Source organism: Plecotus auritus (assembly GCF_963455305.1).
Source record: "Plecotus auritus genome assembly, chromosome: 2".
In the NCBI taxonomy this organism is placed as follows: domain Eukaryota; kingdom Metazoa; phylum Chordata; class Mammalia; order Chiroptera; family Vespertilionidae; genus Plecotus; species Plecotus auritus.
In genome coordinates, this window is record NC_137771.1 from 21,586,463 (window position 1) to 21,610,957 (window position 24,495).

Genomic DNA, 24,495 nt, shown 5'->3' on the forward strand with positions numbered 1-24,495 from the left:
AAACTGATGCTCAGAGAGCTGATGCCCACCATTGCAGCCCAGCGCTCCTTCCTGTTTCCCCATCCATGTGGCCTGGAGCCAAGTGCTTCCCTCCTAGTGCCCTGGTTTCTTCCTCTATGAAATGGGGGTGAACATTCTTCCCTGCTCCCCAGGGCTCTGATGAGAATGCCAGTGGGTACAGAAGAGCTTTGTGAGCTGTCAGCAGTGCTAGATAGTTGTGTGGGGTTGTCTTTAAGATAATTCCGATTATTATGCCTTCATTTATTCATTCTGTCATGCAACTCACTTTATTAATAACCTCTGGGCCGGAACAGCTAAGGGACTGATGAGCTGGACCTCAGAGTCAGGCAGTTTAGAGGGGGAATCTGAGCTCTCTACTTACTTGCTGTGTGACCTTGACCAAGTCATTCCACCTTTTTGAACTTCCGTTTCCTCATTTGTAAAACGTGGGCATGAGAGCACCTGCTTCTCAGTGTCAGTGTGGCTGGCCCAAGGTAGGCACTTGGTAAGGGCAGCCTCCTCACTGTTGTTATTGTTTTGAGGTCTTTCTGAGAAAGAACCCCAGGCACCTGGAGCATTCTGGGAGAACTCCAGGCAGGAAGTGCTGCTTGTATGGGGCTGTGAGGGAAGGGCAGCTTGGCGTCTGCAGGTGGTGGGAGCAGGAGAGCAATTAGAGGCATGGGCTGCCCTGGCCACCCCAGAGGAGGATTCTGATGCCCAGGCTGGCCAGGCTCACACCCAAACCACCCCAGGCTGGAAGTGAGATGCCAGGATTTTTGCATATAGGTATTGAGTTACTGGCATGTGGCTATTTGCTCAACTGAGACTGGGGTTTACAAAGCAAATGACAAGAGGAACCAACTTGTGCAAATCTGATTTCTAGTCTTGACTCTGACACCCTAGCCCTGTGGTCTTGAGCAGCTCTCTTCCCTTCTCTCCAGGCCTCAGTTTCTTCACCTATAATCTGGGGTTATAATACCTTCTGTGCCTTCTTACGTAAAGATCACAAGAGATAACTCACATAAAACATCTTTCTTAAAGGGTTGAGATTAGATTTAACCTTTTTGAGGGTTTTCTCCTGAAACCCCGTCTGCAGTTCCAGTAGCGGCTTCTCAGGCTTGTAGGACCAGGAAAAGAGGTTGAAGACACTTCCTTTTGGCCTTGCCTATCAAAATAAACAAGTTCATTTCAGCAATGATATCAGTTAGATATTGAGTTAGTAATTTCTGTTAAAGAAGAGAAATTGGATAGGAAGCAAGACAATGGAATCCCTCTGCCCAGCATGGTTTCTATACGTCACTTTCTAGAGCCACAGGAAGACTAAGTTAGCTTTGAAGGCCCATCCTGCATACTTCCTTGGTTGAAAAAGCCTTCTAACCGCACAGGCCTGCCGTGGGACCTGGGAGGCGAGGGCCACCAGACAGATAGTCACTTCTACTGAAGAGCCCCAGCGGCGCTAGCCTCAGCCTCCTCACCCCCCTCCTGTGCACAGTGACCTGACACATTCTTGTAGGTAAAGGGTTGCCCATGGCCATGCTTGTTTCTTAAAGGTAACTTTCCGGAAAGTCCAATAACCATTTGGGTCCTTGTAAGTCGTCCTGCCAAATTGCCTCTCAGAAAGACTTATCCGATGACTCAGGTTGCCCCTGTGTGGTGATGGGGGTGTCTGCATTAGAGGGGCCATGGGTCATAGGAGCAGGGATGAGGGATGGCCCGTTGCCTCTGCTCTGTGGCCATTGACACAGTTGCCCAGGACTCCTGTTTGCCTTTGAAGGGGGTGGGAGGGAGGGCTTTAGTGCAGAATCCATGGGTCCATGGGGTTGGCTCTGCCCCATTCCTTCTGGGATGGGGATTGGTCTGCCAGTTTCAGGGAGGGGCTGGGAGCACTCTGGTCTGGATGTGACCTTTGTGCCCACTGAGGGAGACGCTGAATTCCAGACTCTTCAGCCTGAGATGCCGTTCCCTGGCCCTGGTAGAGGCCTGCTCTGCTGCAGGGTGAGGGTCCCACACACTGGCTCCGACTTGAGTTCGCCCCAAGCTGGTGGGGAGGGCCCTCTTCCCCGTAACAGTCGCTCTCTCCCCGCAGGATGGCCGAGCCTCGATTTAACAACCCCTACTTCTGGCCCCCTCCTCCCACCATGCCCAGCCAGGTAAGAGGAGCGCCCCCCCCTGCGGCCACCTTCCCCCTCTTACTGCTTTGGCTGTGGGGAGAGGGGCGAGGGGCGAGGGGCTTGCAGGTGGACTGACGGCCCAGGGAAGGGGCCAGTCGCTGGCCAAGCCCCTTAAGTGCCTCTCCTATCCCACAGCTGGACAACCTGGTCCTGATTAACAAGATCAAGGAGCAGCTGATGGCGGAGAAGATCCGGCCGCCTCACCTGCCGCCCACGTCGGCCTCGTCGCAGCAGCCGCTGCTCGTGCCGCCGGCGCCCGCCGAGAGCAGCCAGGCGGTCATGTCGCTGCCCAAGCTGCAGCAGGTGCCCGGGCTGCACCCGCAGTCCGTGCCGCAGCCCGACGTGGCGCTGCACGCGCGGCCCGCCACCAGCACGGTCACAGGTACTGCGGGGGCGGGGCCGGGGGCGGGGACCTGCCTGGGTCGGGGCGGGGTCAGGGGCGGGGCGAGGGTGGCCCGGCTCGGTGAGGGCAGAATGGGTACAACTACCAGATCTCCTCTGACCCTTTACTGGGAGGGCCCACCAGGGGCGCATGAGGGAAGCAAAGTCAGTTTCATGAATTTAGGAATCCAGAGAGGAACCCTGACCAGACCTGGGGCAGGTTGGAGGGGTGGTGGGGGGTGCAGATTTCCTGGGAGGAGCAGATATGCAGGGAAAGGTTGGCAGTTAACTAGGGAATGGAGCAGCCAGAGGGAACAGCATGTGCAAAGCGAGCATGTGTAGAAAGCAGGAGTAGGACAGTCTGGGTGGGGAGCGCCAGAAGATGATGGTGATGATGATCATACTATGGCAGCTAATTCCAGTTGAGCACCGGTGTATGTTCATTAGTACCCATTTTATCTCTCCCAGCAGTCCTGTGAGGTGTGTACTGTTAGTATTAGGTTGAACACTGGACTGTTTCTGACTTAGAAAAAAAGAGCAGTTTTGTGCATTCACTTTAATGTCTCCATTCGACAGATGAGGCCCCGTTTCACAGTCCGGAGGAAGAGGCAGAGGCAAGCAGTGAGGCTCCAGAGCCCATGTGCTAATCCTTGTGCTGGTCCTGGTTCTGCTGAGGCTAGAGAGGGAAGGGCAGCAGACTGTGAGGGGCCTGTAGGCCATGCTATGCAGTGGGGAGCCTCAGGCAGTGGGGAGCCATGGAAGGTTTTTAAGTAGGAGAGGAGAGTGCTCAGATTTGGGTTAGAAAGCTGGGTCTGGCTGCAGTGGAAACTGGCTTGGTGGGAGATAAGCATGGAGAGAGATGCAGGAGAGGATGGTGCGGCCCTGGCAAGGCGGTGGGGACTGAGAGAAGAGGACCCACCTGAGTTATGTTGAGAGGAATAGATAGGGCTGGTTGCTAGATTGGATGCAGAGGTGAGGAGTGGGAAGAGGTGAGGGAGACTCCTAGGCACTGCCCATGAGATGGAACCACAGGAGGAGGGGAGGGAGGTCATGAGCTCAGTCACGGACAGGGTGCCAGCGGGACATCCTGTTGCAGTGTCACAGGGCTGGGGTGCCTGGCAGACGGGTGTTCTCTGGCGGCCACTGTGGCTGGGCCTTTGTTCTTCTCCTGGCTCACGCCTGCCACCAGCCAGGCACCCCTGCCTCTCTTCCCTTCTCCCTCCTCCTTTCAGAGATGCCCAAGAATTATTGGGCCCTGTGAGCCTCCCCCAGGCCCCAGCCACACTCTGCACATTCTCCCGTTATTATGATTTTATTAAATTTATTTTTTCATTATAAAAGTAATATTAAAAAAGTAATATAAACATATTAAGGGAAATTTGGAAAACAGAGAAACTAAGAAAAAAAATCACTCATAATCCCCTAGCTCCTAACCCAGCAGCTTAGAGAGCCTTTTGGTCTTTTTCCTTCCTTTTTCATCTTTTTGTTTGCTTTTCAATGTGCATGTGTGCTTTGCTGAGCTTGTGGTAGGGCTGTACCCATGATTTTAACTTGCCTTCCTACTTGCCATTTTATCATAAACATACAGGGTGTCCCTAAAAACTGTATACACACTTTAACAGCTGATAGCTCAACTGATATTTCTTTCTTTTCAGATTTAACCCACTGGAATTAATAATTATTCAAAATGTGTATACATTTTTGGGGGACACCCTAATATTTGGTGCATTTTTTATTATAAAGATAATACATAGTCATTATAGAAAGTTTAGAAATTGAAGATAAACTAAAAGGAGAAAAAGTTTTAGTCCCATTATTGTTAGCATTTCATTGTTTTCTCTATAATTTATTTTATTTTATCCTTTAATCACAGATGTAAAAAATGGAGGAATTAACCAGGTAAAAAATTCAAGTAATATATAAATAAATAGACAAAGTATGAAACTCTCCTTTTACCAATACATTCTTTCTCCCTGGAGAGCACCACAATTTACACACAATTTAGTTTGGTGTGTCTCTTCTCACATGCATTCCTGTGCACTCACACACATATGTTGTCTCTGTATAATACATATGTAGTTTGGGTGTGTGATTTTAAAATAGAGGTGTTCATACTGTCTGCACATTTCGGCCTTCTCTCTATGTCACTGGGTGACACCTGTCTTATTGTCATGGCTACCCAGTTCTCCATAATGAGGATGGACTCATTTCTTTACACAGTCCTTACTGAGGACAAATAGCTCGTGTCCAGTTTGTCCAGCCACAGTTTTGTACGGAAGGTCCATGTCTACAGCCTTTGTGTTCATGTGCAAATATTTCTTTAGGGCGATTTCTAGAAGTAGAATTGCTTGGTCAAAAGTTACATACATTTAACATTTTAAGGGCTGTTGCCATGCAGTCCTTCATTGAAGTTGATAAGTGCACACTCCAGCTGCATGTGTGACTAAAACATGCTTGTGCTGGTGCTGGATAGTATCTTTCTCAGTGCACAGAAAGATTAAAAAAAAAAAGCATAGTTTCACCACATGATACCATTTTCATTGTTTTGTCTACTTAGTCTGTTATTGTAACTGTTTCTGGTCCCCTCATTTTATTTTATTTTTTTAAATACATTTTTATTGATTTCGGAGAAGAAGGGGGAGAGAGATAGAAACATCAATGGTGAGAGAGAATCATTGATTGACTGCCTCATGCACACCCCCTATGGAGGATCGAACCTGCAACCCGGGCATGTGCCCTGGACCGGAATCAAACCAAGGACCCTTCAGTCTGCAGGCCAACGCGCCATCCATTGAGCCAAACCGGCCAGGGCTCTGGTCCCCTCATTTTAAAAAGAGTAACTTCTATTATAGAAGTAAAAAAAAAAAAAAAAAGTTTATTGTCAAAGAGTCAGAAAGTATAGTTAAACCCAAAAAAATATTTTTAAAATTACTTTTAATTCTACCATCCACATCATATTCTGATATATCTCCTCTTACTTTTCCTATGCATACATATGCCTTTAACATCTATTTGTTTATCTATTTATTTTGGCCCTGGCTGGGTAGCTCAGTTGGTAAGAGCGTGGTGGGTTTGATCCCCAGCCAGGGCACATACAAGAATCAACCGATGAATGAATAAGTAGAACAACAAATTGATCTCTCTCTTTCCCTCTCTCTCTCAAATCAATCAATAGATTAAACATTTTAAAACAAACCTAACCTTTTTAATGGGCAGTAATGTTCAGTACAGGAGATTGATCAAAATTCATCGAATCCTTCCTTCCCTAATGTTACATATTTCAGGTGCCTCTAATTTTTACTATTATAACTAACACAGTCGTGAACATCTTTGTGCCTCTGTTTTTTTCTGTGGTTTGAATGATTTCCAGCGTGCCTTTTATCTAACGCATTTTAGTTCTTAGGTATCTAAGGCATCTTACACGTACACAAGCTCATTTAGTTACCCCTGGATAATAATTTACAAAGGGAAGGGGAGGCTCAAAAAGGCAAGTAACCTGCCGAAGTCACACAGCTGGGTGGCCAGGGCCGAGCTGGCCTCTGCAGCTGCCCCTCACCCCTGCCCCCACCCCGTGTCTTCACAGGTCTAGGGCTCTCCTCCCGGACCCCGGCTGTGAGCACATCAGAGTCCAGCGCGGGCACGGGCACCAGCACCCCGTCCACACCCACCACCACCAGCCAGAGCCGCCTCATCGCCTCGTCCCCCACCCTCATCTCAGGGATCACCAGCCCCCCCCTCCTGGACTCCATCAAGACAATCCAGGGCCATGGCCTGCTGGGCCCCCCCAAGTCCGAGCGAGGCCGCAAAAAGATCAAGGCAGAGAACCCAGGGGGCCCGCCTGTCCTGGTAGTCCCCTACCCCATCCTGGCCTCAGGCGAGACTGCCAAGGAGGGCAAGACATACAGGTGGGGGTCTCGGCCGGGGGGGGGGGGTCCAGGTGGGCTTGGGGCAGAGGCTCTGGCAGAGGGCTGTCCCCAGGAGCACAGCGATGGGGGCTGGAGAGAGGGACCCCAGGGGCTGAGGGTGGGGTAAGTCCACTGCACCCACATCCTTTCAGAGGCAGTGAGTGTGGGGCACACAGCCTAGGGTCATGGGAGTCAGTTTCCAACTCCCTTCAACCCCGAACGTTGGAATCACCTGGGGGGAGTTCAAAAAATGCCAAACCAGGGCCTCACTTCCAAAAATTCCAATTTACTTTGTTAGGGGGGACACGTGGAGGACCAGGTGTCAGTCTTACTTGAAAGCTCCCGCAGTGATTCTAGGGTGCAGCCGGTTGAGCGCCTCCCCCAGCACTGTGGGTGTGGCTCTGGGCAAACGGTCACCAGATCACCAGACCTCTCCTCCCCATGAAGCTGCTGGAAAGGGGCCCCCAGGTGGGAGAACTTTCTCCTCCAGATTGGAGGTTGTCCAGGCCCGAGCCTGCCTCCCACCTCTCCCAGGTGGACCTGTGCCCCAGAGACTCCTCACAGGAAAGCTCTGTCCCAGGTGCATGGTCCTGATGCAGGTCTCCCCTGAGCTGTACAGGCAGGGGGTGCAGGCGTCTTCCCGCATGTGAACCTGCCTCTCGCCCCACAGGTGTAAGGTATGCCCGCTGACCTTTTTCACCAAGTCCGAGATGCAGATCCACTCCAAGTCGCACACAGAGGCCAAGCCCCACAAGTGCCCGCACTGCTCCAAGTCCTTTGCCAACGCCTCCTACCTGGCCCAGCACCTGCGCATCCACCTGGGCGTCAAGCCCTACCACTGCTCCTACTGTGATAAGTCCTTCCGACAGCTCTCCCACCTCCAGCAGCACACCAGGTGAGTGGCCTGCTGGTGCTGCCCGCCTGCAGCCGTTTCAGCTCAGCACCTGGGCCCATGCATGGACCTGGTGCAAGGACCTTCTCTAGGTGCCCATTGCCGTCAGGGTCAAGACCAAATTCCTTTGCTTGGTATTCGAGGGAGGCCTTTTATGATATGGCCTACGTGGACCTCACTGGCATCAGCTCACACTCCTACACCATCCTTCCCATCCTTTCTCATCTGCAGGTCTTTGCACATGCTGTGTCCTTTACCTGAAACACCCTCCCCTCCTTGACCCTGTTTCTCTGGCCCTCTCCTATCCATCTCTCAGTCCCGCTTCCTCCAGGAAGTCCTCTTGGGCCCCCCTGAGCTGGTTCCACAGGCCCTGTGCCTGCCCATCACAGCAGTGGGAGGCTGTCTTGTACTTACCTGGCTATTTGCCCATCATCCCCAATATTTTGGGAGTTTTTGCAGGCAGGGCTTGGTCTCCTCCATTTCCACACCCCCAGTGTGTGCCACAAGCATCTAAGCATTTGTTTAATATTGGTGAAATAACTAGAACGAGCTTTTATAGGGCCCTTTAACAAGTAATTACAGAACCTTTTCTATAAGCCAGCTGTGATTCTAGGTGCTGGGAGTACAACAGTGAACAAAACAGACAAAAATCCCTGCCCTCCTGGGCTTCCATTCTAATCCAGGTGTGAAAGGGAGATTCTAAGAGAAATGTGCTTTAAGGAAAGAAATGTTTTTGCAGGGGAGGACAGACATCAAGGAGACTGGCTCACCAAATAAAAAGACCATGGACATTTAAAGAAACACACTCAGGGTTTTCAAGATGGCAGTTCGTCTCTTCCAGGGGAGAAACACAGCCCTTTTCTCCAGGGTGGAGATCTGTAACTGCTGTGTGTTTGCCAGAATCAGCCTTGCGCCGTCAGGGATAAAACGGTTTTTTGCCGCGGAGTTGGTATCTCACAGAAAGCGCTCAAGGTTTTCTCTGTTTTGGGGACGAATGCTAGACAGAGGGACCTTATGTCTTACTTGGTGTGTTGTCCTTATTTATTCGTTTCTCTCCGTTCTCAGGGTGCCTATCAGGGTGCAGCAGGCTTTGTCTGTCTGTTGCTCGGACTTGGGGGCGTGATGTGTAGGTAGGATAGTAAGAAACAATGCAGAACGGCCACAGGACAAGGAGTCGGTCCGCTTTCCTCTTTCTCATGCCTCCCCTACTGTAGCTTTGGCCCCTAAGTTTGCTTCAGCAATTTTCTGATTTTTGTCATTACTTTGATTTTTTTTTTTTTAAGGTTTGGGCAGTTTTATGTACAGAGAACTATATGTAATCAAGCCCCGCTGTTGCATGGTTGTTAAAATCAGAGCATGTGACGCTAAGATTTGAGAGTTAACTTCTGTCAGGAGACTCAATGAAGCCCCTGGGTCATAATTTTAATCTGTGTGTGTAAGAGTGTGTGTGTGTGTGTGCGCGCGCGCGCAGTTTTCTTAATTATCTAAGACAGTGGTCGGCAAACTCATTAGTCAACAGAGCCAAATATCAACAGTACAACGATTGAAATTTCTTTTGAGAGCCAAATTTTTTAAACTTAAACATCTTCTAACACCACTTCTTCAAAATAGACTCACCCAGGCCGTGGTATTTTGTGGAAGAGCCACACTCAAGGGGCCAAAGAGCCGCATGTGGCTCGCGAGCCGCGGTTTGCCAACCACGGATCTAAGACCAGGAACCTAGAACCAGCCACTTCACCCCTGTCGCCTTTGCCTCTATAACCTGGAACAGTAGGTAGCATCTTTTTGGAGAATCCCCAAGTTTGTCACTTTTCTGGGCCAGCAGGAATGACTTCTACAACCTTACAGAGCAACTCCCCAGGATCTGCCGCGGAGCAGAGCCAGTCGGGTTTCCTGGGGAGGCCACCTGTGAAGTCCAGTCCTCGCTTCTTACTACCAGCCTTGTCAGGCCCAATTAAAGGACAGTTGTCCTTACATGTGACATTTCTGGCATGGTCATGGTTACAAATTTGATTTACCCAATTAAGTCCTATTAGGAAGGAGGACAGATTCTTATTGAAGCTGCTTACTGAGCCGGTAATGATCTCAGGAAGAGAAGGTCTCAGTAACGGTGTGTGGAATGCTCCCTAGTACTTGTTGGGAGTGTTGTAGACAAGGCCAATTACCTGTATGGTTTTCAGTAGAACTATTATTTTTAAATTTCCCTGATCAATCATTGGTTTATATCTACGTTAAATTTTTATAGTGTTTCCCCTCCAGAATTCTGAAGGGCTCGTTGGAACAAGGCACCTTTTAAGGAATATTTTGTTCTCATTTGTACAGATATGGCCTCCTAAATTGAGGGTTAGAGAGAAATCAAAGCAAAAGAGGGTTTTCTCACATGCCCTTAATGTTAGGAAATGACATTAACTAGAATTAAGTCACTTCCATCCAGTGCTGGGCCGTGCTCCTGTTCTGCTGATCTCGGGTAGTTAGTTCACTTTGCAAAGTCGTTTGCTTCTGGACTAAAGACTCGTGGACCCTGCCTTGGCCCCGGGCAGTGTCCGGGCACGGGGATGGCGTCAGCGTGGAAGCCGGTGCCATGGTCCATTCGCTGAAGTATAAAGAGCCAAGTGTGGCCAACGGTCCTCTGCCGAGGCCATCATCTCTTGATCCTTCTTCCAGACTCAGTTTCTGACCTGCAGTTTGAAGCAGAGGCCTTCAGGCAAGTGTGAGGGATAATCTGACTGGTGGACAAGACTAAGTCACTCCGGTCTGTTGGGTATAATAGTGAACAATGTCAGAATGGGGGAGAATGGAGCCCTCTGTTAAGGTGTAATCAGGGTCCATTTTTCAGATTAGAAACACAGGCAGTAAGGGCACGGACCCATCTTCAGGGCCTTCTGATTTAGCTCATAAAGCACATGCTATGATTGGCACTAATTGATAAGTATAGTTAAAGCTAAAAAATCTTCTGAAGACATCTCTCTGTGGATGCTTATTGTGCAAGTCTCTGTACGTGAGAAGTTGTTGGTTTTTCCCTCCATCTTAAAAAACATAAACATATAAATACATTATATATAATTATATGGTGAATCTATATATATAAAAGCCTAAGCAACCGTTCAACCGGTAGCTATGACGCGCACTGACCACCAAGGGGCAGATGCTCAATGCACAGGCATGGAAACATGGAACAGACTGATGAATCTCAGAGGGAAGGGGAGGGGGGAAGGGCAGGAAGAGATTAACCAAAGATCTTATATGCATACTAGAGGCCCGGTGCATGGATTCGTGCACCGGTGGGGTCCCTCGGCATGGCCTGCAGGGATCAGGCCGAAACCAGCAGACCAACATCATCCAAGGGGTCCCGGGTTATGAGAGGGCACAGGCCAGGCCGAGGCACCCCACCAGCGCACAAATCTGTGCACCGGGCCTCAGTATATTTATATTATATGTAATTATAGGGCACATATAATTACATACTGTATGATTACATGTTATCTATGATTATATTACACTAGTATATGACATTACTATTATATTTATATACATTACATATAATTACAGATAGTCATAAAGTTAACTCAGGGAGCTTGAGCTGCTCTTCATCTGCTTTGCCAATTTCCTCGTGCTAGGAACTCCACAGGCTAGCTCTCGCTCTAGTGTTACGCTGATTAAAAATATATAGAATTACCCTAGCTGGTTTGGCTCAGTGGATAGAGCATCGGCATGTGGCCCAAAGGGTCCCAGGTTCGATTCCTGTCAAGGGCACATGCCTCGGTTGCAGGCTCCTCCCCGGCCCAGGCCCTGGTTGGGGTTTGTGCAGAAAGCAACCAATCGATGTGTTTCTCTCACGGATATTTCTCTCTGTCTTTCCCTCTCTCTTCCACTCTCTCTAAAATTCAATGGAAAAATATCCTCAGGCGAGGACTAAACAAACTATATAAATATATATATATATATATATATATATATATATATATATATATATATATATATATATAATTTAAAAATACCCAATTATTCGGATCATCCCTCTTTTTATAAAACGGAGGAGGAAACCTTTGGTGTCGCCCAGCAGCCTTCTGCAAACTGCAAGAGCCTTTGTGGGTAAAGGACACCTCGGTCATTTTATTATTCTGGATTTAAGAAAGGCTACAGCACAGAGGTGGCAGAGCGGGCATGGTTTGGGCATCGGTCTAGTAGAAAATACACACAGTAGCAAGCAGTGATGATGATTAAGAACCTGAGTTTTTTCAGAAGTAGACATTTGTTTAAACATATTACTTAAGCCTGTAACAAAACAAGCAACAAGAAATTCACAGGCCTAAAGGAGACTATTTCATCAGAATGTTCCTTAACGGGGGGGGGGGGGGGGGGTGGGGGGGAGCGTGGAATTGCTCTCTATTCCTGAGGGCACAATTTTTTTTTTTTTTTTTTAGTGATTTCAGTTCTTAATGGTGGAAAGCCAAACAAGCAACGTTTGTAACCACATTTTGGGACAAATAATTAGTCATTAGGTGGTAGCACATATTAAACCAGTATGTCAGCCCAGTGACAAAGAGGTGGGGGTCCCCCATGCCCACAAGTCCCAGAACCCTTTAGACAAACACACACAAAAAGCCAAACGTAAGGAAGGAACCAGATTCCAGGTGACCGAGGGGGAGGCTTTAGGAGCGGAGGCCTTGAATCTGGGGCAGGGGGTTTGGACTCAACCCTCAGGGCATATAATCAAACCCATCTTCCCAGTGTTACTGCCAATAATGAAGGGAATAAGAAAAAGATGTTCATGTCCAAAAGGGAACCAGCCCTGGTCAGTTAGAAACAGGTTGAGCAAGACTCCCCCTGGCTGTTGAGAAACGTGCCTGGGAGCATTTGGTGGCGTTGCTGACACTGGAGCATCTTGGCGGGACCTCCAGCTGTCAGAAAAGCACAGGAAGGAAAGCAGGTGACGTGCAAAGTGTTGCCGAAGTCCAGGCGTCCGGGGGCTCAGCTCAGGAAGCAGCCAATAGCACATGCATTTTAAGAGAAAACAAACAGAATTTTGTAGCGAGTCCGCTCGTGGTAGAAAAACAGCGGTGGTCTCATGCAGTGAGCATATCTACACATCTGCAGATACCACGATGCAAAAGTCAGGGAGAACAGTGCTCCGTTATGGGGTTAGGTACAGAGAGGGCTCCGAGGTTTATTTTGGGGGGGACACATGCTAGACAGAGTGACTCTAGGTTTGTTCGGTGGTTTATTCAGATGGCAGAGCGTTTTGCCTTTTCTCCTCCTGGCTGTGTGACGTGCTGTGCGTGTGTAATGATGACTGGGTCAGGGACGGGCGTTAGCCGTTGTCAATTCTGCTGAGAGTAACGATAATAAAATCATCACCGCTACAGGGTGGGCAGAGGTAGGTTTACAGTTGTGAGTACACGAAACACAGAGTTGGTTCTCGTATTAGCATGTGTTAATTTCCATACGAAAATACAGAAGCAAGCACTGGTAATTACTGAGAATCTGAGTGTTTTCAGAAGTAGACATTTGTTTAAAAATGTGACGAAAGACTGCAACACAACAAGCAACTGGGAATTCACAGGCCCCGTAAACTGCGTGTGCCCACCTGTGTTCCTGGGCAGAAAGCTCCCGTGTGCCCGGCTTGGTCGCTGTTTACACGCGAGGTGTCCATCCAGTCCTCACACAGTGCGAGCTGGGATTTCCTCGTAAGACATAACCAATCTGAGAAATGCCACCGAGAGGGAAGGTAATGAATGAAGGCTGCCGTTGTTTAGTTACAAAGCACAACATGACTGAGGCCATCCTTATAAGGTGGCATTATTACCTGGGAGATAAATGGTAACTAATGAATCCTTAATAATTTTATTTAAACTTGGAATAAATTCCCCATTTGTTGTTTTCATAAACTGTTTCTCTTAAATAGAAATGAGTATATTAAAAACTAACACCACACAGATAACTTATGAACACCTTTATGTGAGTCATCTATCCCTCCAGTCTTCACGGTGCTTACTGTTATCCGTTTAGAGATGAGGAAATGGGCTCAGGGAGGCAGAGTCGCTTGTCTGAGGTCACACTCCTAGGAGGAGGCAGAAGTGAGATTTGCGCCCAGAGCCCCAAGGAGCAGCCGTGCCGTGGAGGAAGGAAGGGGCCCGGGTGCCAGGCTGCAGAAGGAGACACGTGGGGGTGGAGGTACCAGGCAGGAGAGCAGAGTGAGTTTTGGGGCCCAGGGCTGGGGCTGGGGCTGGGGTGGAAGGGCAGGTGAGGGGCACCCGTTTCAGCTCAGCTTCCCTGTGATACGCACGCCTGGGGTCGGTGGTGAGCACTCCATCTCCACAGGTCGGGGAGCCGGTGCCGGGTGCTCCCCTAGTGGGCAGGTGCCCCACAAAGAGAGGGATCTGGCGTTGCAGTTGAAGGTTTGGTCCTGACTTGAAACTCGGGGACTGAAGAGCTTTGGGGCCAGCAGCAGGTAGAATGGGCAGGCTGGTCCTTCTTTCATCCAACAGTGGCTCCCGAAGAGGTAGGGGCTGGGTGCCACCCACAGGGACAGACCAGTGGCCGGAGGCAGGCTCTGGCCCAAAGGAACTCCCTCCACTGGATCTCTTGCTGAATGAATCCCACAGCCCTGGAGGGAGCGAAGGTGGGAGGGAAGGGAGCGGATTCTGGCATCAGGCAGTCGGTCCAGATGACTCTTAAGGTCCTTCCATTGTAGAGACAGGGTGCAGGAGCCTCTGACGATGTCCCCAACATGTGACCCAGAAATGTGCATGCAGAGGGGGGCTCCTCAGGACCAGCCAGCCCAGCTCCACTTGGCCTCCCTCTGAGACCGCGCTGTCCCTGCCCTTCGGATCCCAGTCAGAGGGCAGCCTCCCGTGCTGGGGGTGCAGAGGGTGCAGGGCTGGCCGGCAGAATCATCCGTGAGACATAGTTCTCTGACCAGGACGTGGCGCATGGGTGCAGGGAGCTGAGCTGGACCCCACGGCAGAGGGCCTCGAGCGACGAAGGAATTGGGACTCATCGGTGTTGACGAAGGACGTGGGCGGTCTCCATGTCATGGGCTTGTTGATGGCAGGGAGTGCCCCTGATTCAGCCCGCCAGCACGGGGCCTGGCCGAGGGCCTCAGTTTGCTTATGAGTGTTGACGGGCAGAGCAAACCCAGTTAGGAGGTGGCCCGAGCTTAGGGAAGGAGCCACCAGGAGGCCGGAGCTGGGTCCTCCCTGCACTAACGCTCTTCTGTAAATTAGGCAAACAGGTTCAGACCCAGCCAGCGTTTCACTCCCCACCTGCTTGGCTCAGAGGCTTTGCTAGGACAGGTGATGAAAGGCAAGTCCAGGTGATAGGAGAAGGCTTGAGTGGGGAGAGCGGGGAGGGCCCCCTCCACACACCTCCCCTCAGTCCACCTGCTGCCCACAGACTTCAACTGAAAATAGGGCCATCAGCCTCCAAGTCACCTTCTCAGTGAGGCCTGCCCTGGCCCCCCTATTAAACCTGCACCCCTCCCTGCACTCGTGATCCCCTCACCTTGTTCTCACAGCACGCATTACCTCCCACGTGTGGCTTGTGTTTTGCTGCTTGTTTGCCCAAGGCGGTGGTTTTTGTCTGTTTTGTTCACATAGGTCCCTGATGTAGTAACTGTTAAATGAATGAATAATTATACCAGTGTTTACTGAGTGCTCACTTTGTGCCAGTACTTGAGGCTCAGCCCTTTTCATGTATTATCTGTCTTCATAAGGCCCAGCAAGGGAGGGACTGTATTTTATATCCATTTCGTAGATGAGGAAACCGAGGCTCAGTGATTTGCCCAAGGTCATCCAGGATGAGAACCCAGGAATGAGGGGTCAGAAAGGACTCACAGGAAGGATACAGGGTGGCTGAGCTTTAGGGCCACCCTGTCCTGCATTCTCTCGGTAGTTGGAGTGACCGTGTAGCCATCATGGATACGTGCCTGACATGGGGAGGGGTCGGGAATAGATGTTGGGGCCAATCAGAGGGAGGTGTCTCCTTTTCTGAGGGAAAGAAGCTGTGAGTCTGCTCTTTTCAGTGGGTGGCCTGCAGGTGGGCTTTTTAGAAGACGGGGCCAATGCAGTCAAAGCAAGCCCTCCAGGATTAGCTGGAGGTCAAGGCCAGGTCTCCGAGGGGGTGCCCCTGGCGGGTTGGGTTCAGCAGGGACTTGGGGAGCAGGGAGGCGTTAGTCGTAGAGGGGCAGTGGGAGGTCAGAGGAAGGAGAGGGGGTGGCCTTTGAAGACCCCAGCTCTTGCCTGGGGCTCACTCTGGGGAGAGTGTGTAGTGGAGCCTGAGAGGCTTGGGAGCCAGAGGTGTGCACAGGCCGGGGAAGGCTTGGGGCTGGAGTGGCCTAGGGGTATCTGCCGGGACTCCACCTCATTGGCTGCCCATTGCAGAATCCACACAGGCGACAGACCCTACAAGTGCCCGCATCCTGGCTGCGAAAAGGCTTTCACTCAGCTCTCCAATCTCCAGGTGAGTGGCCACCTGCCTCCTGCCCAGCAGGTGCAGTTACCTGAAAAGGGTGGGGCTGGGCGAGGCCTGCTGGCCCCTGACTCCCTCCCGTGCTCCCCGCAGTCTCACCAGCGCCAGCACAACAAGGACAAGCCCTACAAGTGTCCCAACTGCTACCGGGCCTACTCGGACTCCGCCTCCCTGCAGATCCACCTGTCCGCGCACGCCATCAAGCATGCCAAGGCCTACTGCTGCAGCATGTGCGGGCGGGCCTACACCTCCGTGAGTGCCTGGGGCCCCCGGGGGCCTCTTCCTCTCCCTGGCCTCCGCTTCCTCCTCCTCAGATCTGTACTGACAGTTGCCATTTTCTACACAAGAGAACTGAGGCCCAGAGAGGGGCTCCTGGTGCCTCCTTAAGATCACAGCAAGTGGGAACCAGAGCTTCTGTCTCCCAGTTCCCTTTCAGGCAGCCCCAGGCTAAGCTCCCAGCTCCCTGGTGGCCTTTAGGGCTCAGAGGCATGGTTCCCTCCAAGCCCCAGAATATTCCACGCCGTGGTGGTGGTGGGGGGGGGCGGGGGAAGGGGGGGGGCGGGAGTGTGTGTGGCTTGGCACCCTGCTTTCCGGAGTCAGGGAGGGAGAAAGGCCTTCTTCTTCTGGGAAAGCTGCAACCCCCATCATGGCCACAAGGTGGCAGAGTGACTTTGCCTAGAGCCACCTTAGGTGTTGGAAGGTCTGAACTGCCAGAAGGGTCATTGCATCCAGCCCTCTGTCCCTGAGTTTGAATTTCCCTAAACAAGGGCCTTTCAGAACTCAGAAAAGGGAGTCCAGGTGAGTCACTTGTATGTGTGCTTCTGGCTAATCAAATATTCTGGGTAACAGACCCCCGTGTGTACCCGATAGACAGCTCTGAGCCTCAGTTTCCTCAGCTGTCAACGGAGGAGGGATAGTTCCTAACTCACAGGGCGGCTGGCTGGCCGTTGGCCCTAAGCCACCTCAGCGAACACACTCTCTCGGTGTTTACTGAGCGCCTGTGCCAGCGCTTGGGAACCAGGATGAACCAGACAGATGTAGTCTGGGCTGCCAGGGAGGTTCGAGTCTACTGCTGGAGACACATTAAATAAGTGACCACACAAATAAATATGTAATGACAAGTTGTGGTGATCGCTCCAAGCAGGGTGTCTCAGCCTCGGCCCATGTTGGCGTTTGGGAGGTACCTTTCTGCTGGGCCGGGGCTGTCCTGGGCATTGCCGGATGCTTAGCAACATCCTTGGCCTCTGCCCACTAGCAACCCCCTCCCTGGCTGTGACAACCCAAGATGCCTCCAGACTTTGACAAATGTCCCGGCCGTGGGGGGGCAAAGTCGCTTCTGATTAAGAACCATTGCTAAGAAGGAAAGTATGTTTTGAAAGACAGCAGCAGGGAGGACAAAATGGAGTGGGGAAGGAGAGACAGGTCTGGGTAGGCTGCCTGAGGAAGTGACATTTAGCTGAAGCCTTGGAGGAGAATGAGCCAGGTGAGCAGGAGGCGGGGGGGGGGGGGGGGGGGGGCGGGGGGGGCGGGGCGGGGAGTACATTCCCTGCAGGGAACAGAAGATGCAAGCCCCCTGAGGCAGAACAAGCAAGGTGTGTTCCAGGAACTGAAAGAAAATGAGGTCACACGGGGCTTTGTGGCCTGTGCGGGAGTCTGGATATTTTTCCAGGGGGATTGGGAAGCCATCGGGAGGGGGCCAGCTAGGAGAGTATTTTTGAAAGGTCACTCTGGCTGGAGGGGGCGCAAGGATTGCAGGCAGGGTGGTCAGCAGTGTGTGGCAGATGCCAGTGGGCTGTAGCTTGCTGAGTGCCGAGTACCTGGCGTTTTCCTTCTTTGGAGTCAGAGGGCGGAGGAGAGACTGGGAGGACAGAACCTGCAGGGAGGGACCAGGGCCCAAAGGGAATATGTGGGGAGCCCCAGAGACCTAGGAGCCCCAGTCCTTGGACCTTCAGTCAGTCCCAGCCCCAAGTTCTTGATCCTCCTCTACACCCCCACTCTTAGAGGAGGTGCCGCCAGCGTCCACAGCTGTGGTTCTTAGAGGGGATCTGTCTGAACTCTGGGGGGAAGGAGGGGGTCAGCTCTCACCTGGCCGGAGGCCCCACCCTGAACTGGGCCTACTGAACAAGAAAAATTAGTAGATTGATTTTTAAACTACTTTAATACGTAAGAGAAACATTGTAGACTAGTGAATCCTCACGTTCCCATCAGCCCCAGAACCCTCAGCCAATCCTGTTCCATCTAAAGGTTCACTTAGTGACTCTAAACATAAGGACTCTTTAAACATACCTACAATACTTCTTAATACCATAAAATAACTTCCTGTAAGGCCTTAATATCAAATACCCAGTAAGCATTCACATTTCCGTTTGTCCCATGAATTCCATGATTTTATTTACTTAGAATTTTATTCATCAGCATCCAAATGAGATTTCTGCATTGCACTGGGTCAGTATGTCTTTTAATCTATTGGCTCCCCCGACTCCTGCCTTTTTTTCTTTGCAATTTATTCATTGAAGAATCATTTCCTAGTTTGGATTTTGCTGATTGCTCCCCTCTGATGCTGTGTGATAGCATGTGGCCACCGCATTGGAGGGTTTCCTCTGCCGGATTCTGAGCAGGTTGAGGTACAAGGCCAAGGAGTGGCAGGTGGGAACCAGAGTGCCGGCTGCAGCCTAGTGTGAGGGCCTGTGGGCCTGCAGGTGGGCCTTTGGTCACCTTGCCCACCCACTCTTGGGTGCCTCAAGTCAGATTTAGCGGAGCCTGTGGGGGCACTCAAAGAATGAGCTGAGCATGCCCAGTTTATACTTCCAAACTCACCAATCAAATCAGGCCCCACTTCTCCTCAAGGGAGGATCCAGTGTGGGGGTGCAGAGCCGGGGCTCCCACCACCACCTGGAATGAAATGCAAAGACCAGGGAAGGAATGGTTCCCTCAACACGTACTGCATGCTAAGAGCTTTATCCACTTCACCCTCGCAACCCTTTGAGATTGTTCCTGCCCCATCCCTGCTTGCAGAGGAGGAAACTGAGGCTTGGAGAGGTGAGGTGACGTGTCTGAACCGGGCTGAAACCCAGGCCTGCTACGCCACCTTCACTGCGAGCACCAGCCAGCGTACTTGGCTGCAGCTCGCTGGTAAATGGCAGCTGGCCTGGCCCCAGGCAGTGCCAGGTGGGCACTGCTGAGGGACGAGCTCTCCCGCCAACAGGAGGTGGGTCAGACTCTGGTCAGTGAGCCAGCCCCCAGGCCTGTGGATGCAGCATCCCTAGGACCTATGCGGGATGCTAATCTCCCCAGAGCTGTGGCTGCTCGCTAGCTGGCCCATTGCCAAGGAGCCCTCCAGGGGCCTCTTCTGTCTCTCCTGCCAGCTGTTGGTTTTATGCTCTGAATCTCATCCCTGCCTACAGGAGACCTACCTGATGAAGCACATGTCCAAACACACGGTGGTGGAGCACCTGGTGAGCCATCACTCACCCCAGAGGACGGAGTCCCCCGGCATCCCGGTGCGAATTTCCCTCATCTGAGCCGACCCCAGGCGCCGCCCTGCCCACTGGCAGACACAGACCCAGGCAGCACCAGGCCCAACGCCCTCCAGGGCCCTCCAGGAACAGCCGAGCTCTCAATGACCTTCCTGACCTTCCAGAAAGCCTGGGCACAGAAGCCCTGCCCGGTCCAGCTCCGGGGGTGGCCAGGCCAACTGCAAGATACTGGACTGTTTGGTGGCATCCAAAGACGATCTCAGAGCACTTTGAACCTCTCTCTGTTGGGTTTTCTTTTCCCCTCCACCCTTCACTTGCTTCACTGTTTGTTTTTTTTAAGTTTGTTTTGGAAATAACAAAAAAAGATATTTATTGGCCAAGAAGTTGGTGCTGCTAAGACCGAGAAATTAAGAGTTGGACAGATGGACACAGAGAACCAGAGGGCAGCGTGGGACCTCCTCTTGCCATGGCCTTAGGTCTGGAGGGAAGGCTCAGGCTTGGGTTTCTGGACTGCAAAGCGGGGGCGGGGGGGGGGGCTGGTGGGAGGGGCAGGAGGCAGCTGGAGTGAGCCACTCACCCTGGGTGCCCAGCTTGGACCTCGAGCTGCACCCTGAGCATCACTGACCAGAGGGAAGCGGCAGCTACCAGAGCTGCCCAGACTTCAGGAGGCAAAACGGGAGGGGCCCGGGGGATCCGAAGGACCAATGGGTGCAGTGTTAGGCTGGGCTGGGTGCCAGCCCAGGGAAATGGGGTGGGGTGGGCTGGGTAAGACCTGGACCCCCAATGCCCTTAAGACCACCCCAGTCTACCTCGGTGCTGGCCAGGAAACCTAATGGCTACCTCTCCCACCATCCCAGACTGTGGGCAGGGGATGGGGAGGGAGTGGGTCTGGGGCTAGGACCCCCTCCATCATTTCCTCCAGATGGGACATTACCCAGGGAGGGGTTACTTGTCTTCCCTGTCATGGAGGGGGAATCCCCAGCCCAGGCCCTCAGCCCCTCGGTAGGGAAGGGATCTTCCGAAAGGAGGGTCCCAGGAGCTGCCCCTGCCCTCAGCCCCCACAGACACACCCCGATCTGAAAGCCATGCGTGTCCGTGTATATAGGAACCATGTACAGAGACCGGAGAAGCCCCACTCCATCCCCCGGGAAAAAAAAAAAACTAGACAGAAACTCATCTATATATTCTGTATCTGGAGTTCCATTTTGAATATTAACTGTGTTATTTTTATACACTTTTTAAGCCTTAACTCACCATTGATTTACCAGTTTAACGTCTCCTGGGGTTTCTTGTCCCACAGGGTTCTCTGCCCCGCCCCCACCCCTTTGTTTGACTTGCGTCGTCTGATACTCAGTATTGTAGCTTTTGTCCGCATGTTACTACCCTGTAAATACGCTGTTATACATACTGTTAACACCCTCTGCTTTTTCTATGGGACCTCCAGGCCACCTTATTTAGAACTAGTTACCTTATTAAAAAAGAGAAAACCGTCTGTTGGCCTCTCCGTCTGCATCTTGGTGGCAGGGAGGTGAGGGCAGGCGCCCCTCAGCGCTTCAGGAAGAGGTTTGCATTACATTTAAGAAAAGGGGTGGGGAGTAAAACAAATCCAATGTGGGGGAAAACACTACAGGGGGCACGACACAAAGGAATTCTAAACCCTCTGCTCTTTGTATTTCTCTGTTGTGAAGAATAAACATACCTGCACCCGGGTGGCGGTGGTGTGTGGCGTGCTCTGTGCGAGGGCGGGGCTGGGGGGCACCTTTCCACTGCTCCTCTCCCCTCCCCCGCCCCCCCAGACTTGGAGGGAAATGGTGTTGATTACCTCACAACCCCTTATGAAGTGGGCAGCAAGCCAAGAGAGGTATTTTGCCGAGGATCATGCTGCGATAGAGGGACGTAAATTCAGCCCAGGTTTGTCTGGTTCTGAAGCCTTTTCAGACGTACGGAGTCCACCAGTGAGGGTCACTGCAGCTTCTCCCAGAGGGGCAGCTGTGTCTGGTGACCCCACCCCTCTTTGGGGGACCGTCATGAATGCCCAGATTTGTGGGAGCTATTCCAGTGATTGAGGGGATCGAGAAGTCCCCTTCACATAAGCTTGACCATGGAGGTCAGTGTTCTGATTGCCCAGGAGGGAAATGCCGGAATTAATCCCTCCAAAGTTTATCAAGGTAGGCCCTGTGCTAGGCATTATGGGAGAGACAGAGTGACTTGGACATGAGTCACCAGGAGCTCACACCTCTGAGCCTTCATAGCCCATGTGAGAGTGAGACATGGCTGCAGGGTGTAGAACGCCCAACGCAAATGAGCGTTTATTGGCTTACATAACACACGGACATCGGCAGGGTCAGGGCAGCTTCAGGGCTCAAAGAAGTGTCTCCACTTGGCCTTGTTCCCAGTCAGCTTCACCCTTGGACTCCAGCCTCACAGCCCTCAGGCTTCCAGCAGTCAAGCATCTGTCTCTCCCAGAAGTCCCAGCAAAAGTCTGCTCGGGTCTTCCTGGTTTGAACTGGGTGAGGTGTGGTCCTTGAACTGGAAACATGACCGGGATGTCTATACTTGGTGGGCTCAGGCCAAGGGCCCATGCTCTAAGACCCCAGCAGAGGGTGAATCTGCACCTGCAGCACCGCCCCAGGAGGAAGCCAGCGTGTGTGATCATCAGAAGGGGAAATGGATGAGTCGCCAACACATGTTTTAATCTCACAGGACTCATCTTTTTCTCTGAAGTTGACCTCCCACAGCCTGCTATGTGGTGAAAGGGTGGGCTCTGGCCATATCTGGTCACATGGCCCCATCCCATCCACAGCTGATTGGCCGGGGGTGGCCACCTGCCTCAGTGACTTGATTCCTAGACCAGTGGTACCAGTGGTGCCAGTGGTGTGTGCAGCTAAGTCCTCCCATAATGTCATGATAGGTTCTTTGACTTTAAGTGAAACGACATATATTGAGACCAATTTTCCCACAGACTGATATCAGCAAGAGTTAAATTCCTACTGTGTCTCATCAACGCTGTAAGGAGATGTTGAATGAAACATCATTCGAGGACCTGCTGTCCTAGCTCATGGGAGTGGGTTGCACACACCTCTTTTCCACTCTGCGTTCAGTGGGAGCTTGGAAATCAGCCGTGGCGGGGTATCCGTGGTGGTGCAAATCCCTGCAGGCTGGGCTTTCTTTTTCCTCCAAGAGCTGGTTCCCCAGCGCACCACTGGCTTCACCCACAGCACGAGGCTGCCCGAGCCCAGCACCTAGAAACCCGAGTGTGCCGTCGCTTTCTCTTTTAAAGAGAAAATGACTGTTTGGTGAGTTATTTGCACTGTGAACCTGTTGGAGAAGGGGCAGACAAGGAGAGGGAGATGGCAAGTTATGTTTTCTAGAGTGTCACAACCCCTGCAGAGGGCGACTGGCACCCCCACTTTACATGTGAGAAAACTGAGACCAGGCAAAGGTAAGGAACTTGAGCATGAACATCCGATTCCCATCCGGGTCTTACCTGCTCATGCTCAGGTCTCTAGTGCCCCAGGGTCCTGTGTGTGACCCTTGTTGAATGTTCGGGTAAGATGGGGATCATGGTTGTGAATATTTCTCTCTTTTCCGCGTCCAGTGAGGCTAGAGAGTGGTCCGGTTCCTGAGTAGGGGTGGCTGGGGATTGAGAAAATGAAAGAAAGAGACAGACACGGAGATGGAAGGAAAAAGCTGGGGCTGGGTGGGAATACTGTCCTCTGATGGAGAGACAGGGACCCAGAGCCAATACAGCGTGTTTATTTTATACCGCAAAAACCAGGAAGTTTTACTAAAGGTCAAGACAAAGGAGATTATGCGAATTCTTGGGTGGGCCTGAGTCATATTCATTCCTGGTGCTTGGCTGGATTTAAATAACAAAACCCACCCCCTGGCACTTGGGCTGAAGGTCAAGCTGACAACACTCCTGCCTCTTGGCAAAGTGTGTTTCCAGGACGTGGCTCTGCGAACACCACTGGATTCAGCTGACAATAATTAAAGAAATGCTCATGTGCCTTCCCAGGTGCTCTCTACAATGGTCCCAGAGGAAGGGATGTACCAGATCATAGTCTAACCCAGTGGTCGGCAAACACATTAGTTAACAGAGCCAAATATCAACAGTACAATGATTGAAATTTCTTTTGAGAGCCAAATTTTTTAAACTTAAACTTCTTCTAACGCCACTTCTTCAAAATAGACTCGCCCAGGCTGTGGTATTTTGTGGAAGAGCCACACTCAAGGGGCCAAAGAGCCGCATGTGGCTCGCGAGCCGCTATTTGCCGACCACTGGTCTAACCTGTTCTCCAGTACACCTGGCCTGTTCTTATTTCTAACCCAGTGGCCAAAAGGCCTTCTGGATTTTGCTTACCTGCTTTAGGTAAGAGGCACCAGGGAAGTGTGAACTGCTTTTGAGAGGGGAGATATCTTTTATTCCACATCATCAATAACTGGAACTTGCTTATGCAAATTACTAGATTATTAACACCGTCAGGATTGGCTTATAGCTGGAATTGCTATCCTACCTGGGAGCAGTGGAGGCTGTTAAAACTGCGAGTCTATGCGAACACTAACTAAAGGATTCAGGAGACCTGGAGTGAAATCCCACCCTCTCAGGCCTCAGTGTTCCCAATTGTCCCACAAAAGCCCAGGGCTGTCAGTGGTTACCTTTCCTGTTGCCTTGGCTCTGGGACCACCTTTCCTGGAGGACCTGATAACTTCATGCTCCTATTCGGAGCCTGTGTTTTCCCCGGTTGAGGACAGCAGCCATGGTTGAGGAAACATCTCTCCTAGACACTGTGACCAAACAGACCTATGAGCCCCAGAACAAGGAAATGTCATTTTTGTAAACATTGATGCTCCAGGAAAAATGCCACGAAGACTTTTGGAATAGCTCATTTTATTATGATACCAACAAGAGAACTCCCATCATACAGAAAAGCATTATAAAGGTTTATCTGAGCCCTGGCCAGTATGGCTCAGTTGGTTGGGCGTTCTCCCAGGAGGTTGCTGTGCATCCGGATGGTGCTGGTTCGATTCCTGGTCAGGGCACAGGCCCAAGTTGCAGGCTCCATCCCTGGTAGAGGGTGAGCAGGAGGCAGGCAGCTGATCAATCTTGTGCCATTGATGTTTCTTTCTCGCTCTCCCCCTTCCTCTCTCTCTAAAAATCAATAAACTTCTTAAAAACCATCCTAATAAACACATTTAAA

The 24,495-nt window shown here is 51.4% G+C and overlaps 1 protein-coding gene across 4 annotated transcripts in view; it reads left to right on the forward strand.

Moving 5' to 3' along the window:
- The window catches only part of ZNF362 (zinc finger protein 362), a 38,401-nt gene extending 17,397 nt beyond the window's left edge, over positions 1-21,004 (forward strand). For 3 of the 4 annotated variants that reach the window (XM_080656017.1, XM_080656018.1, XM_080656019.1), the window contains 7 exons: positions 2,087-2,150; positions 2,307-2,553; positions 6,136-6,457; positions 7,128-7,352; positions 15,731-15,809; positions 15,912-16,070; positions 19,223-21,004. In XM_080656017.1, the coding sequence (XP_080512143.1) occupies positions 2,087-2,150; positions 2,307-2,553; positions 6,136-6,457; positions 7,128-7,352; positions 15,731-15,809; positions 15,912-16,070; positions 19,223-19,339 (1,213 nt within the window). In that variant the 3' untranslated portion in view covers positions 19,340-21,004. Of the gene's footprint in view, positions 1-1,911; positions 1,996-2,086; positions 2,151-2,306; positions 2,554-6,135; positions 6,458-7,127; positions 7,353-15,730; positions 15,810-15,911; positions 16,071-19,222 lie in introns of those variants that run through there. The other variant, XM_080656020.1, reaches the window with a different exon arrangement.
- The last annotated feature ends 3,491 nt before the right edge of the window (positions 21,005-24,495 follow it).